We start from the raw sequence: 13,464 nt of genomic DNA, 5'->3' as shown, positions 1-13,464 counted from the left end.
AACTCGCCGGGATGAAAGGCTTGTCCTGGCAGCCTCCAAGGAATTCTGCGGGAGGCGTTTCCCCCGTGGCCGGGCGGGCGTAGCGGGCGCTCCTTCCACGGCTTCCCAACCTGCTCTGCCCTGTTTTCCTGACACAGGCACTCTGGAGAGGGGAGAGCCTTCAGCACAGTGACCCAGGGCTGCAGGGTTAAGTGGGAATGGGTGAAGGCCAGGCCTCCTGTGCTTTCCTTAAGGATATTGCTGTGTCAGGGAGGAATTTCACCTTTACCGTCTGTTGTAGCCAGGTGAGGGTTGGCCTCTTCTCCCAGCACCTAGTGATAGGATGAGAGGACACAGTCTTAAGCTGCACCAGGAGAAGTTTAGCTTGGACATTAAGAAGAATTTCCTTGCAGAAAGGGTGATTAGATCTTGGAATGGGCTGCTCAGGGAGCTGGTGGAATCACCGTTCCCTGGAGGTGTTCAAGGAAAGACTCGACGTGGCTCTTAGTGCCATGGGGAGGTTGGGTCACAGGTCTGACTCGATGATCCCAGAGGTCTTTTCCAACCGAGTTGATTCTGTGATTCTCTCGGGAAGAGAAAACCACGGGGGTGGGGTTTTGCCGGCGCCGGGACTCGAACCCGCGACCCCCAAACCCCGATTCGGGGTCCCGGCTTCGAGTCCGTCCGACCGCCAGGGGGCGCTGTGGGGGCGGCGGCCGCTCCGCACCCGGAACGCGGCGCTCTGGGGCCGCGGCCACCCGGACCCGGCGCGGGGGGCACCGGCGGGCGGTGAGCGGCCTACCGGGAAAAACCGGGGTTGGGGAGGGAATATCGGGATACCGGGGTTGGGGAGGGGGTATGAGGGGTGAAAGGGAGCGGGGCAAGGGGCGGAGGTGAGGGGGAGACGGGGGGGTGTGAGGGGAGGGAGGGGCGTAGGGAAGAAGAGAGGCCCCGTGGGGGAAAGGGAAACACGGGGGCACAGGGGGTGAAGAGGATAAAGGGGGATGTGGGGATAAAGGGCCAGTGTCGTTTTCAGAGTGGGGGGTACCAGGGTGTCATCCACCCCACTGTGGGGCTCAGAGCAAGAAGTGACAGGAGGCAGCTGTAACATCCACCCTCTGCCTGGGTGGGAATCCCTGCGGATCACATCCCTACAAACGCAGATTAAGCAGTAAATGGGATTTTTTCCCCCTTCTCCCAGCCAGCAGCAGCAGCAGGAGGAGGACATGACCCACCATGTCTGAGGGCAGCAGGGGCCACTCGGTGGCCTTCGGCCAGGTGGTCATCGGGCCACCAGGCTCCGGGAAAACCACCTACTGCCACGCCATGAGGGAATTCCTGACGCAGATCGGGCGCAGGGTGTCCGTGGTGAACCTGGACCCTGCCAACGAGGCGCTGCCCTGCCCCTGCGAGCTGGACATCGGCCAGCTCGTCACCCTGCCCGACGTCATGGGCAGCCTCGGGCTGGGCCCCAACGGGGGCCTCCTCTACTGCATGGAGTACCTGGAGACCAACGTGGACTGGCTGCAGGAGAAGCTGGAAGGGCTCAAGGGGCACTATGTCCTCTTTGACTGCCCCGGGCAGGTGGAGCTCTACACGCACCACAACTCCCTGAAGAACGTCTTCGCCCACCTGGCCAAGTGGAATTTCAGGGTATTTTTGGAATTCCGGGGCTCTGCAGGGGGTTTGGGGTGGGTGATTGGCGCCCATGTGAGGCTTCACATCCCATGGGCATCGTGGGGACTAATGGCTGTTTTCTTCAGGAGTTTTTTGGCCTTTCCTGAGAAATGGCTTTATTAGGGAAGGAGGGGAATTTTGTCCTAATTTTGTCGTATTTTATTCTCCAAAGGATTGGCAAAACAGTGGCTTGTCAGGGCTTTTAAAGCAGTGGGATTATGGGCAGAAATATGGATTCTTTCCTCACACTTATTACAGAATCACAGAATGGTTTGGGTTGGAAGGGACCTTAAAGCCCATCCAGTTCCACCCTCTGCCATGGGCAGGGACACCTTCCACTAGACCAGGTTGCTCCAACCTGGCCTTGGACACTTCCAGGGATGGGACAAGCACTTGCTGTGCTCCAGGGTCATCCCCACAGTGTATGTGTTTTATCCAGGCAGGGAGGTCGATGTGTGCTGGGACCCTTCTTGCCCTGCCCTGTGAGGAACCCAGGTGACATCCCAGGCCCTGCCTGCCCTGCCTGCACCCCGTGGGACGTGCTCTGGGCCTCCTTGCACAATGGGAGATGCAGATGAGGCCGTGCAGGTGAGAACAGTCCCACAGCCCAGGGAACCTGCTGACGCGGCGTTTGCTTTGCATCGGGGCCAAACCATGAATGTGCAAACCCTGTGCAGTGTGAGAGCAAGAAGGGCAGGTTCATTTGCCTGAGAATGTCACTGGGAATCTGCACATTAGAGGTTATTTTCATTGGAATAAATGGATGTGAAATTGGGGTTGCTAAAATAAGACATTTGTGCTGCTGTTTTGCTGCTCTCCCGGGTGCTCACACCTGGGCTGGTTTTTGCTGCAGAAGCTCTGCTGTGACTCAGCCACGCTCAGCCTCAGAGCCCTGGCTTGGAGTGACTTCCAGAGGTCTGGGACCACATTGTTACAGCAGCACAAAACACAGGGAATCGAACTGTTCATTAGTGTAATTATTAATTATTAGTGCAGACCGCAGTTGGCTCTCCCAGCAGAACGTGGCATGCTACAGTTACTGCTCCTGAGTGTGCCATGGCCTGAGCAGTCCTGTGGGGAAGGTGGAAATCTGGAGGCAGTTGTGCTGTTCAGTAGGAGAATTAAACCCAGCTGTTACCCCAAAAATTCTGCAGAGTTCAGGCAAGTGGGGAAACTTCAGCTGCAAAGAGAGAAACCCTGGGGAAAGGGAAAGCAGCTGCAGGTTTGGGTGTTGGTGGTGGAGCTCAACACCCCATAAAGCCTCCTGACAGCCCTTCCCTGGGTCCTGAATCCGTGGTGGTCCTTGGGTGGGAATGGGACAATATACACTTTTATATATGTGGATTTATGAATATGTTCAGCCTGGAGAAGAGAAGGCTCTGGGGAGACCTTGGAGCCCCTTCCAGTGCCTAAAGGGGCTCCAGGAGAGCTGAAGAGGGACTTCGGACAAAGGCCTGGAGTGACAGGAAAAGTGGGAATGGCTTCCCAGTGCCAGAGGGCAGGGTTAGATGGGATACTGGGGAGGAATTCTTGGCTGTGAGGGAGGTGAGGCCCTGGCACAGGTTGCCCAGAGAAGCTGTGGCTGCCCCATCCCTGGAAATGTCCAAGGCCAGTTTGGACAGGGCTTGGAGCAACTTGGGCTGGTGGAAGGTGTCCCTGCATTGGAATGAGAGGAGCTTTAAGGTTCCTTCCAACCCAAACCCTTCCATGGTTCTCTGATTCTGGTTTTCCTGTGCAGGAGGTAGAAGGTAGGTGGTAGCTTTCCCTACGTGGTGCAGTCAGGTCTGAACAGATTGTCCTGTTGCCACTCCCCGACCATCCCTAAAGCAAGTGGATGGTTTTGTCACGGGTCTGACCTTTGTGTCCCTTCGTGCCTTTGCTTCCCAGCTGGCTGCAGTGCATCTGGTGGATTCCCACTACTGCACAGACCCTGGGAAGTTCATCTCTGTGCTCTGCACCTCCCTCTCCACCATGCTGCACGTGGAGCTGCCCCACGTCAACATCCTCTCCAAGATGGACCTGATCGAGCAGTACGGGAAGCTGGGTAAGAGAATTCCATGGAATCACGGGATGGTTTGGGTTTGGAAGGGACCTTAGAGCTCATACCCTTAAAGCCATGGGCAGGGTCACCTTCCACTAGACCAGGTTGCTCAGAGCTCCATCCAACCTGGCCTTGGACACTTCCAGGAATTTGAGGGATGTGGATTGACCAGGTGCAGATTGCCTGTTTGGGAATGGGAGTGGCTGGGGAAACTGGTGTAAACCTCAGTGATGGTGGGGAAACTTGTGCTCTTCCACTTAAAAATTGCCTTGTTTCCCTGCAGCTTTCAACCTGGATTATTACACCGAGGTCCTGGATCTCTCTTACCTGGTTGATCATTTGGCCTCCGATCCCTTCTTCAGGAATTACCGCCGCCTCAACGAGAAGCTGGTGGAGGTGATTGAGGACTACAGCCTGGTGTCCTTTGTCCCCCTCAACGTCCAGGTGATGCAGCAGGAGGGAACAGGGAGCCTTGGATGTGTGGCTGGACGTGTAGCACCTTGTTTGTGTCTGCTCAGAGCCACAAGGGCTGAAAGCCTCAGCTGTGAACAGACTCAGGGATGGAAAACAGGGAAACACACCCAGACTTGTAAATGATCCGTGGCAGCCAAAGGAAGAGGAAAGGCTGATGAGCTTGGGGCTACCTGGGCCTTGTGTCCTGGGGTGGGGAGTTCAGGCTCCCCCTTCTTCCAGCCCTTCTGCAGCTGCATTTCAAACCTGGGCAAAGTGTTACCTAGAAGGTCGTCAAATTAGGGAGCACTGAATAATTAGAAGATTGAGAGGAATAAATTGGGGAGGAAGGGCTGGAAATGTGGTGGTTAATCAGGGAGTTGGCAGAAGTGTCAACAGAGGCAAATGGGCTGGGACAAGGTGATGAAAGGAGGGAGAGGGTGGAGGTGTCAGCCTGGCCTGTACCACGGGTGTCCCTGTTTGTCCCATGTCCCCAGGGCTCGGGGGCTCTGCCAGTGTCCCCGGGGCCCGTGTGGGTGGCCCAGAGGCTTGGAGAAAACCCATGTAAAGCCCACCATGAGCTCATGCCTCTGGGAAAGGCCCAGATTCCCAGTGTGCCATGTCACTGCCTTCCAGGACAAGGAGAGCATGCGGCAGGTGATGCAGGCAGTGGACAAAGCCAACGGCTACTCCTTCGGAGACCAGGAGCACAGGAGCCTGGAAGCTCTGATGTCAGCAGCAGTGGGAGCTGATTTCCACTTCTCTTCGTATCCTCTCTGGTGCTGAGTTTAATTTCTCCTTCCCTGGGAGGGAGAGGCTGGAATTTGCAGGCCCAAGTTGTTTGTAATGTCTCCTGGTGGGTGATACACGTGTGGGGAGTGGGTCATGCTGAGCCCAGCCTGTGGCAGACACTTGTCCACCCCAAAACCACCACAGTTGTTGTTAATTGATCCTGGGACTGTGTCAGGAATCTTTTCACAACTTTCCCCTCCCTCACACTCCCTTGGATGGGTTCATTCCCTGTCTTCCAAATCATACAATTGATTCCCCTGTACTTGTCAGGTCTGGGATCAGGCAGAGCCAGAAATAACTCAGGTGATTCCTGCTGCTGCCAGCCCTGCATCTTCCTGCCAGCCTTGGGGCTAATGTGGGGCTGGTTCCTCACTGAGAACGTTCAGAGCTCCTTGCAGAAGGGAGTGTTTGAGCCCAGCCCCTTGTTTTCCTTAATTACTGCGTTATCAGCACCCTTGCAGTGCAGGAGAAGTATGTGCAATCTCAGGACAAAGCCGTGGAAGAAGAGGTGATGGATCTGTGACACACCCTTCCATGGCTCCTCTCTGTTTTGACACCTCTCCTTTTTTCCTACCAGGAGCTTAAGCTGTGACTCAGAGCAAGTGAAAGCCCTTCCAGACATAGTCTGGCTGCTGGACTCCCTCTCTGGGTGGGTTTGACTTCCCAGGCTTCTGCCTTGCTGCACAGAGCAGAAATTTGGGAGAAAGGAGGTGGCTGAAGGTGGGATGAGCCGGGTCTTTCCTTAGGAACAGAGAGACTGAGCTGGAGAAGGAAAAGCAAGGAAAAGAAGAGAGATAAAGTCTCCTCTTCCCCATCATGACCAAGACAGATCCAGAGAAAGAAAAATCAGTTGTAGCTGCCTCATCTTCAGAGGGACTTGAGACACAAGTTGTGGGTTTGCTGCAGGAGGAACGTGCACGGGCCTCGTGCTCCGGGGAGCATCCAGGCGGAGACGCCTCCGCTCCGTCTCAAGGACAGAAAGATGTTTGTTTTTCTTTTTCTTGGAAATAATGATGGACTCTTTCTTAATAAAAGAACTCCTTCGCCTCACTTTCATCTTGGGAGTTTGCTGAACCTGAATAAATAAACCCAAGAGAGCTGCAGAGCCCGAGGCTAAAGAGCCTCGGGTGGGAACGTCGCGGCAGCGGGCGCGTTGTGTGCGCGGCAGCTCCGTGTGCTGGCCGTGTCCTGCTCCTCTCTGATCTGCCTGAGAACAGGCTCAGCGTTTGCTGGAGGGAGTGAGGACTGTGGGACAGGAAAGCAGGTCACTCCTGGTGATCCAGGAGTGATCCAGAGGCTGGAGGTTGGGGCGCACGGAGCACAAACTGCCAGCTCGGCTCTTGGAGGCTTTTGATTAAGAAAGCCCCTGTGTGACTCAGCTCATGGTTTGCATGTAGGGCCTTTCCCAGCAGCTGCCTTGTGTGTCCTCATCCACCTTGTTTTTTTCTGGGCTTGCTTTCTTCACATCCCAAATCCTGGGGCTTCCCCTCCTTCCCATGTAATTCCCTCTTGCTGTCCTGCTGTAGCTCCCAATGGTGACGGCAGCAGCTCCCAACCTTGTGTGCCACCTGCCCTGATTCCCGCTGCAGGCAGCAGCTGGGAGATGGATCTGGAGGGCTGGGGGGTGAAAAGTGAGGTGTCCACACCAAGGAGCCTCCAGGTGCCTCCTGGCAGCTCCACATGGGATGGGAGCGGGTGACACTCCCGATCCCAGCTCCATGTGCAGACTCAGCATTGCCTCTTGCCCAAGATCTTGCATAAAATACAACAAGACTTTTTTCCCAGGATGGTTTGGCCCTTGGCAGAGGGATTGCAGACTGGATCTTCAACGGATCTCGATGTAAATGGGGTCTTGGGCAGCTGGGCAGAGAATTAAAATTCATTTTTCCTGCATCTCCCAGCTTTTTGGTCAGGATTTGGAGAAAAGGAAGAGCTCAGGGGGAGGAGGGTGAAGACACACGTTTGTGCTTTAAGCAGACCCATTTCCAATGAAACACTGCACTGATATTTCACATATTAAAGTCAAATCCCTGTCTGCTGCCGGTGCCTCAACTCTTCCCAAGAGCCCAGAGACTTCCCTGGGTATTCCTGGCTGGAACCCAGCATTTCAGTGCTGAAGGTCTGGAAGCCAATGTAACCATAACTGAGCTGAAATTCCATCCTCACCCTGTGGCTTGTGGCCTCATCCTGGTCTTTTGGAGCTCTGTGAAGGGATGGGAGACGTGATCATAAAAATATTAATTTTATGGTGGCTTTTTCATGGCTTTGAGAGATTTGGTGGCTTAAAAGGGTATGGTCAGGTCAGGCCATGTTACACAAGAGCCATCAAAGCTTTTGTGGCTTTTTGGTGTTTTTTTTTTTATTTGAATACCCTGGATATCTGCAGACTCAGCCTTGACAGTGCTGGAGAAAATGGGAATCAAAGGAGATGGAAACCGCTCAGCTCAGGGAACCTCGGTTGTGTCCTCTAAGTGCTGAGGTCTAGAAGAGCTCTGCAGCCTCAAAAATGCAACGTTTTTGCACTAAAGAGCTTTTTACAGCTGAATCAGGGGCTGAATTGAGACCCACAGCCCAGTGGGGACTGCTCCTGGTCAGGGTGGCATGGAGGATGGCTCAGCAGGAGACAGGGAAGGCTGGAGACCCTGGTGTGAAATCCAGGCAGGTCCTGCATCCACATGTCCCCACACTGGGAGGGGACAGACACTGGGAGGCTCCCGGGGCTCAGGGAGGTGACACTTTGGCTCCTGTCACTCCCATTGAGCAACTGGCTGGGGCCAAGGGCTGGGATTAGTCACCCCAACTGAGGCACAACCCTGGCATGGTGGGGGGGTACCCATCTTTCTGCTGAGTTGGCCCTACCTGCCCCAACCCCTCCAAGCCTGGTGCTGGGACAGGCCGAGCCCACCCTGACCGTGGTGGGTTGGCAGGGTGTGGTTTTTTGGGATGAAGGGGTTTGGGTTTCAATCACAGCCACCAAACTGGGGTTTGCTGTGTCCCCTCCCTCCATCTTCCAGCCCCAGTCCTGGCTCCATTATGGGGTTCCTGCTCAGAGACTGAATTTCCCCATCAAGTGGTGCTTTCTGGGGGGGGATAAAAAGCCTCACCAAAAATCCCAAAGCCTCCAGAGCAGGCATCTGGTGTCAGCCTGGCAGGAGGCTGCCCATCACTGCCCTGAGGCCAGGGTGATGGTCATCAGGGAGGAGGCTCAGCCAGGAGCCAGCCAGCCCCAGCCTCGGGCACAAAGCCCTGTGGGGAGGTTGGGAGAGCTGGGGACAAGGACAGGCCTGGCTGTGGGTTCTGCAGTCCCCACTCAGGATGGGCAGAGCCTTTGCAGGTGGCAGGGCTGGGGTGTAGCATCCCCCACATGCCCTCAGAATCCTGCTTTGGTGTTCTTTTCCCCATGACTACTGGTCCCTGTGTATGGGGCTGTGCCAGGACCCTGCTGGGAGGGTGGGGGACACTCCCTGGCCCCATGACCCTTTGCTTACTGGTGGTAAAGACACTAAAACTCATATATTTGAAAGCTTTTCTGGGTGCCCCTCCTTGCACGGTGTCAGGGATGCCGAGAGCATTCCACAGCCACGGGACAGGGACAGAGATTGGGGTTCCAACGCCTCCCCTGCTTTTTCCATCTGGGTCCCATCACCTTGCATGAAACAGGGGGGCCCAGGAGGACCCCAGGGAACACTCCGCTCTCCCCAGCAGCTCAAACCTTTCATGGGAGCTGTCCTGAGGATCCAGGGCCTCCCTCCCAGCCTGGAAAAGCTGCTGGACCGGCTGGGAGCATCCTCCTCCTACACGGCCCAGCCACGCTGCAATTTCGGGAGCTGTTGAAATCAGTTAACTCCTGGGAAGCCAGCGGGAACCCGTGGCCCCGAAAAGCAGCGGGGATGGACATAAACCCCCAGTAAATCCCCTTCTCAAGCACCAGCACCCCCCAGCTCCCACCTTGCCGTGCTCCAGTCTAACCAGTCTGGGCTGCTGGTGTCCCCAGGCCGGCGGGTCAAGGGCCAGCACGAGCCCTCGGCTCGTTTTTCCCGTCGGCTGCCCCGGTTTGGATAATTACAGGTCTGGGGCTGGTTCCCAGCCTGGGAGCACTTGGGGCTGGGAGTGTTGGGGCCCCTCACTGGCCTCCCCCACCCGGACCAGCCCCAACAGTGCCAGGGTTCCCCAGCTCAGCCGGGACCTGGGGAGAAAACAGGACCTGCCAGAGCCACTGAGGCAGCCCTTGGAGGGGCCAAGGTGACACCAAACCACGGGGGGTCACAGTGGGGTTGGGGAGGGGACTAGGGGGTGGGCAAGGTGTGGGGGGGCTCACAGGGGTTAATCCCCTCTGCTGGTCTCTGCTCCAGGTGAAATGTCCCATCCAGGGCGAACAGGTTCTGCTTTGAGCAGCCCAACCTCCCACAGCAGCCAGTGCTCTCCCATGGCAGAGCCCTGGCAAAACTCATTACATCCCAGGCCGGTCCCTTGCTCCCTGGATACCCCATAATTCCTTCACTTCCCTGGGGTGTCTTCCCTGGTCACTTCCCTGGCCATGCCTCAGTTTCCCCCTTGCCCAGGGGCTCCTGGCACCCCCTGAGCTGTGCTTTGGCCATGCCAGGGCTTGGGACTGGCATGTCCCCCACATCCCCACTTCGGGGCTCCCGCTGAACCTGAGTCACGGCGCGTTTCCTCCCGGCATCCCGGTGCTTCCCATCAAAGGCCGGCTCCTGCCCAGCCCTGCTGGATCTGATGAGCTCATAGCCCAGGGTGCCGTGACTGTATTTTATTGTAATTATTTTTCGTGTTGGAACGTGCTGTCGGCGGGGGAAGGGGGGGGGGGGAGCTGCGCCCTCTGCCGTGGCCTCGTGCCAGGGCCAGGATTGCTGAGCTTTCACCTGCCCCAGCACGTCTGGACCTTGACGGGGACGTCCCCACCCTTGTGACACCCCAGGGCTGTCCCCGTGTCGCTGACGATGTGGCTGTTTGTGGATCTTCCTCCTCGGAACTCAGAGGAGCCGGTGGGGGAGGACCCACCCAGGGGTGTCAGTGACGGGCTTTGGGGTTTGTACCAAGGGGGTGGGACATCCCACTGCGGGGTCAGGGACCTCGGAGCACCCCTTGGAGCAGCCAGCTCCGGGTGGGGCTGGCAGACCCCTTGTCTGGTGGATGCAGAGACCCCCCCAAGCCTTTCCAAGGCTTGCCAAGGAATGGGGTTTGCTGGGCACCCCAAGACCCCACTGTGGGGCTGGGTGGGGGATCGAGAGCAGCCGATTTTGGAGGCCCACCCGACTGCTCCCCCACCCTGGTGGGATGGGAGGGGAGGCGGATGCCCGGCGGCAGCAGGAGCTGCCTGGACACGTGTGCAGGGAGAGACGAGGCAGACTAGAGGCAGGAGTGCAGGAGACGGTTTATTGGAGACCCACAGAGGCTTTGGCAACATGAGACCCCCCTCCCAGAATGGGAGGGAGCTGCCCGGACCCCCCCTTGCGCCGTCCCGGCCCCTCACCTCCTCCTGGTGCTGCTCCAGCCCTTCGGGACAGGGGGTTTGAAGCTGGCACATGCCAGGCTGGACACCCCCTCCCCAAAAATTGTTAAATAGCAGGGGGGCTGGCAGCCCTCCAGAACGGAGGCACCCTCTCTCCCTCCTTTCCCCCTCCCCAGAGCAGAGGATGAGGGAGAGGGAGGAGGGAGGCCACGCCAAAACCACCCCCACTCCCGGCATCCAGGCTTGGCGAGGGGGAGGGGGGCCGTGGAGGAGCTGAGACTCCTTCCCCCTCCAAAAAACCAACAACAACAACGACAACAAAAAAAAAAAAAAAAAAAAAAAGAAAAAAAAGAAAAAAAAAAAACAACAAAGGAAAAGCCACAGAAGAGATGCCGAAGGGACTGGAGGGGGGGGCAGGTGGGGGCCTGTCCCCAGCTCGGCGGGGGCCGTTCAGTTCTTGGGCTCTTCTCCAGCCTCGCCGCCGTCTTCCCCGGCGCACTCGGCTGTCCATAGCGTGAGGTTGTCCCTGAGCAGCTGCATGATGAGGGTGCTGTCCTTGTAGGAGTCTTCGCTGAGCGTGTGCAGGTCCCCCATGGCCTCGTCGAAGGTGGTCTTGGCCAGGGAGATGGCCTGCTCGGGGGCGTTGGCGATCTCGTAGTGGAACACGGAGAAGTTGAGGGCCAGCCCCAGGCGGATGGGGTTCGTGGGCTGCATCTCCTTTTTGCTGATGTCCATGGCCTCTTGGTAGGCTTCCTGGGCGTTCTCTATCGTCTTCTTGCGGTCGTCCCCGGTGGCCACCTCGGCCAGGTATCGGAAGTAGTCGCCCTTCATCTTCAGGTAGAAGACCTTGCTCTCAGGGTCGCTCGCCTTCTTGATGAGATACTTGTCCAGCAAGGCCAGGACGTTGTTGCAGACGCCGTTCAGCTCCCGCTCCACCTTCTCCCGATACTCGTTCACCAGCTGCGCCTTGTCGTCGCCCTCCTCGGTTTTGTGCTCGATGCTGGAGATGACCCTCCAGGCCGAGCGCTGGCAGCCCACCACGTTCTTGTAGGCCACCGAGAGGAGGTTGCGCTCCTCGTTGGACAGCTCGTCCCCGTGCTCCACCACGGCCTTCATGAAGTCTGCCATGTCCTCATAGCGCTCAGCCTGCTCGGCCAGCTTGGCCTTCTGCACTTGGTGGTTTCTTGCCATGGCTGGGACGCGGGCGCAGGGCCGGACGCTTTGGGCGAGGAGGAGCAGGGCCGGGAGCCGTCGGAGCCTCTGCCGAGCCCTGCCGCCGGGATTCGCTTTTGGCTGCGCGTCGGAGCCTCGAGCGAGAGCAGGAGGAGCCAGCCAGGTCCAAGGAGTGTCCTCCTCCTCCTCCTCCTCCTCTGCTTCCTCCCCGCCGAGCCCGGCCCTTAAAAGGAAAATCGCGGTGAATCATCGCCCGCGGGCGGCGGGCGCTGGGGAGGGGGCGAGGGGGGGCCCGGCCAACGCCCTGCCCTCCCCGTGGGTCCTCGGTGGGTGCAGCACCCGTGGATGCCCCGAGGGCCTCCCCACAGCCAACGCCCACCCCAGGGAACGCCCATCCCGCTGCTGAAAGGGCTCGGAAGGGCGGCAGCCGGTGGGTTATCGTTTTGGGGGGGATACACAGAAACACGGCAGCGTTCGAGTCTTCCCACCCCCCCCACCCCGGAGAAATGGGCCACGGGGTGTGTCCGCTCGTAAAAATGATTTCTTCCTCCCCCCACCACCAAAAAAAATCATATCACTGTCGTTTTTAATATGGTGATTAACTCGCTGGTAATTGCGAGGGCTTGACGGGCAGGTATTTATTCCCACAGGTGGGGAAACCGAGGCAGAGAGAGCTCCGCACCTCTCCCAGGCGCCTCTGAGCACAGCGGGACCACCCGGCCCCCCCAAATCACCTTCTGCCGCTGGAGCGAGCCCGGCTCCGGCCGGGAGCGAGGAGACCCCCATCCCCACCAACCCTGTGCCCACCTCCATCCCAGGGCTGCGTTTCCCCGTCCCACCGTCCCCAGCAGGGACTTTTGCCATCCCTCAAGCTGTCGTCGCAGAGTTTTGGGGTTCGGTTTTATAAAACGTTTAAGGTTTTTCCACGCTGCCCGTGGGCGCTGGGCCGCGGTGGCAGCTCGGTCGAGCCCCGATTAGGATCAGTGCTGCGCCTTGCGCTGAGTTTCACTCTCGTCCCGCTCGAGCTTGTTGCCACACGCCGGGCTCTGGCACAGCCCGGGCCCCGCTCCCTGCCCAAACCCGGCCTTATCTGCGTGCGGGAGCGTGCGGGAAGGGCAGGGTGGGGCGGGCGCCCGGCGGCTCCGGGCCAAGGCAAAAAGGAGGGGTGTGATTTTTTTTAATCAGCCTGACTCGCTGCTTGACTCCTCCCTGCGAACAGCCCGGCCGGCAGCGCCCAGTCATCCCCCCCCCCCAACACACACCCCGTTCCTCGCTCAGGTGGATTCTGGGGATGGAGGACACGAGAAAGACCCGAGGATGCTTTTCCCAACCGCTTGCAGCCCAGGAAAACACTCCCAGCCTTCACACTGCTCCCTCCCCACCCCAGAAAGTGGGATTTGGGGCTGTTCAACCCCTCCTGGCCAAGCCCCCGGGCATATGGTGGGTTTGGGGCATCTGGGGTACCTCTGCCCATCAAGGGGCTCACGTGGCAGGTGAGGGTGTCCAGCTCCTCCAGCCCCCCTGTGTCCCCCTCTCAGTGTCACATGCAGCACCTCACCAGCAATTAGAGCTCCTTCCCCAGGTCAGAGTGATCCTGTGGGAGCAGGTTCCACCCCACTGAGTCGGGAAAAGGTGTCTCCCAGAGGAATGGGCACACAGGAGACCATGGCCCGTCTCCCACCCTCTACCCAGTGGACAAGGCAGACCCAGAGAGGCCCTCCAAGAGCTTCCACCAGGCACAACCCCCCTCCCATGGAGGGGCTGGAGCCAAACAGACACCACAATGTACCCAGCCCTCTAAAATCCATCTCCTTTCCTTGGAAAACCATGAGGCAGCAATGCCTGGGTGGGTCGGTCTGAGCTCACACCCTTTAGGGCAGCA

The 13,464-nt window shown here is 58.2% G+C and overlaps 4 protein-coding genes across 5 annotated transcripts in view; 3 read left to right on the top strand and 1 right to left on the bottom strand.

The window, feature by feature from the left end:
- UBXN11 (UBX domain protein 11) overlaps nt 1-13,464 on the top strand; it is a 283,062-nt gene that overhangs the window by 34,997 nt on the left and 234,601 nt on the right. The window lies entirely within an intron of this gene.
- GPATCH3 (G-patch domain containing 3) overlaps nt 1-13,464 on the top strand; it is a 200,690-nt gene that overhangs the window by 5,292 nt on the left and 181,934 nt on the right. The window lies entirely within an intron of this gene.
- GPN2 (GPN-loop GTPase 2) lies at nt 721-5,989 on the top strand. 2 transcript variants are annotated; one of them, XM_051807224.1, is made up of 6 exons: nt 721-768; nt 1,181-1,632; nt 3,544-3,700; nt 3,981-4,141; nt 4,784-4,914; nt 5,390-5,989. In XM_051807224.1, the coding sequence occupies exons 2-6, from the start codon at nt 1,216-1,218 to the stop codon at nt 5,460-5,462; spliced, it is 939 nt and encodes a 312-aa protein (XP_051663184.1). In that variant the 5' UTR covers nt 721-768; nt 1,181-1,215; the 3' UTR covers nt 5,463-5,989. The 2 variants fall into 2 exon arrangements, with proteins under 2 accessions (XP_051663184.1, XP_051663183.1); XM_051807223.1 differs by lacking the exon at nt 721-768 and having other exon boundaries at nt 986-1,632.
- SFN (stratifin) lies at nt 10,313-11,832 on the bottom strand. The gene is given in 2 exon segments (XM_051807221.1): nt 10,313-11,804; nt 11,806-11,832. Coding segments are annotated over 2 exon segments (972 nt in total). The 3' UTR covers nt 10,313-10,859.

Source organism: Manacus candei, unplaced genomic scaffold, assembly GCF_025592945.1.
Source record: "Manacus candei isolate 608988 ecotype Guabito, Panama unplaced genomic scaffold, ASM2559294v1 h1tg000070l, whole genome shotgun sequence".
Classification (NCBI taxonomy): Eukaryota; Metazoa; Chordata; class Aves; order Passeriformes; family Pipridae; genus Manacus; species Manacus candei.
Note: the sequence above shows the minus strand (reverse complement) of the source record. Positions and strands in the feature narration are given on the sequence as shown.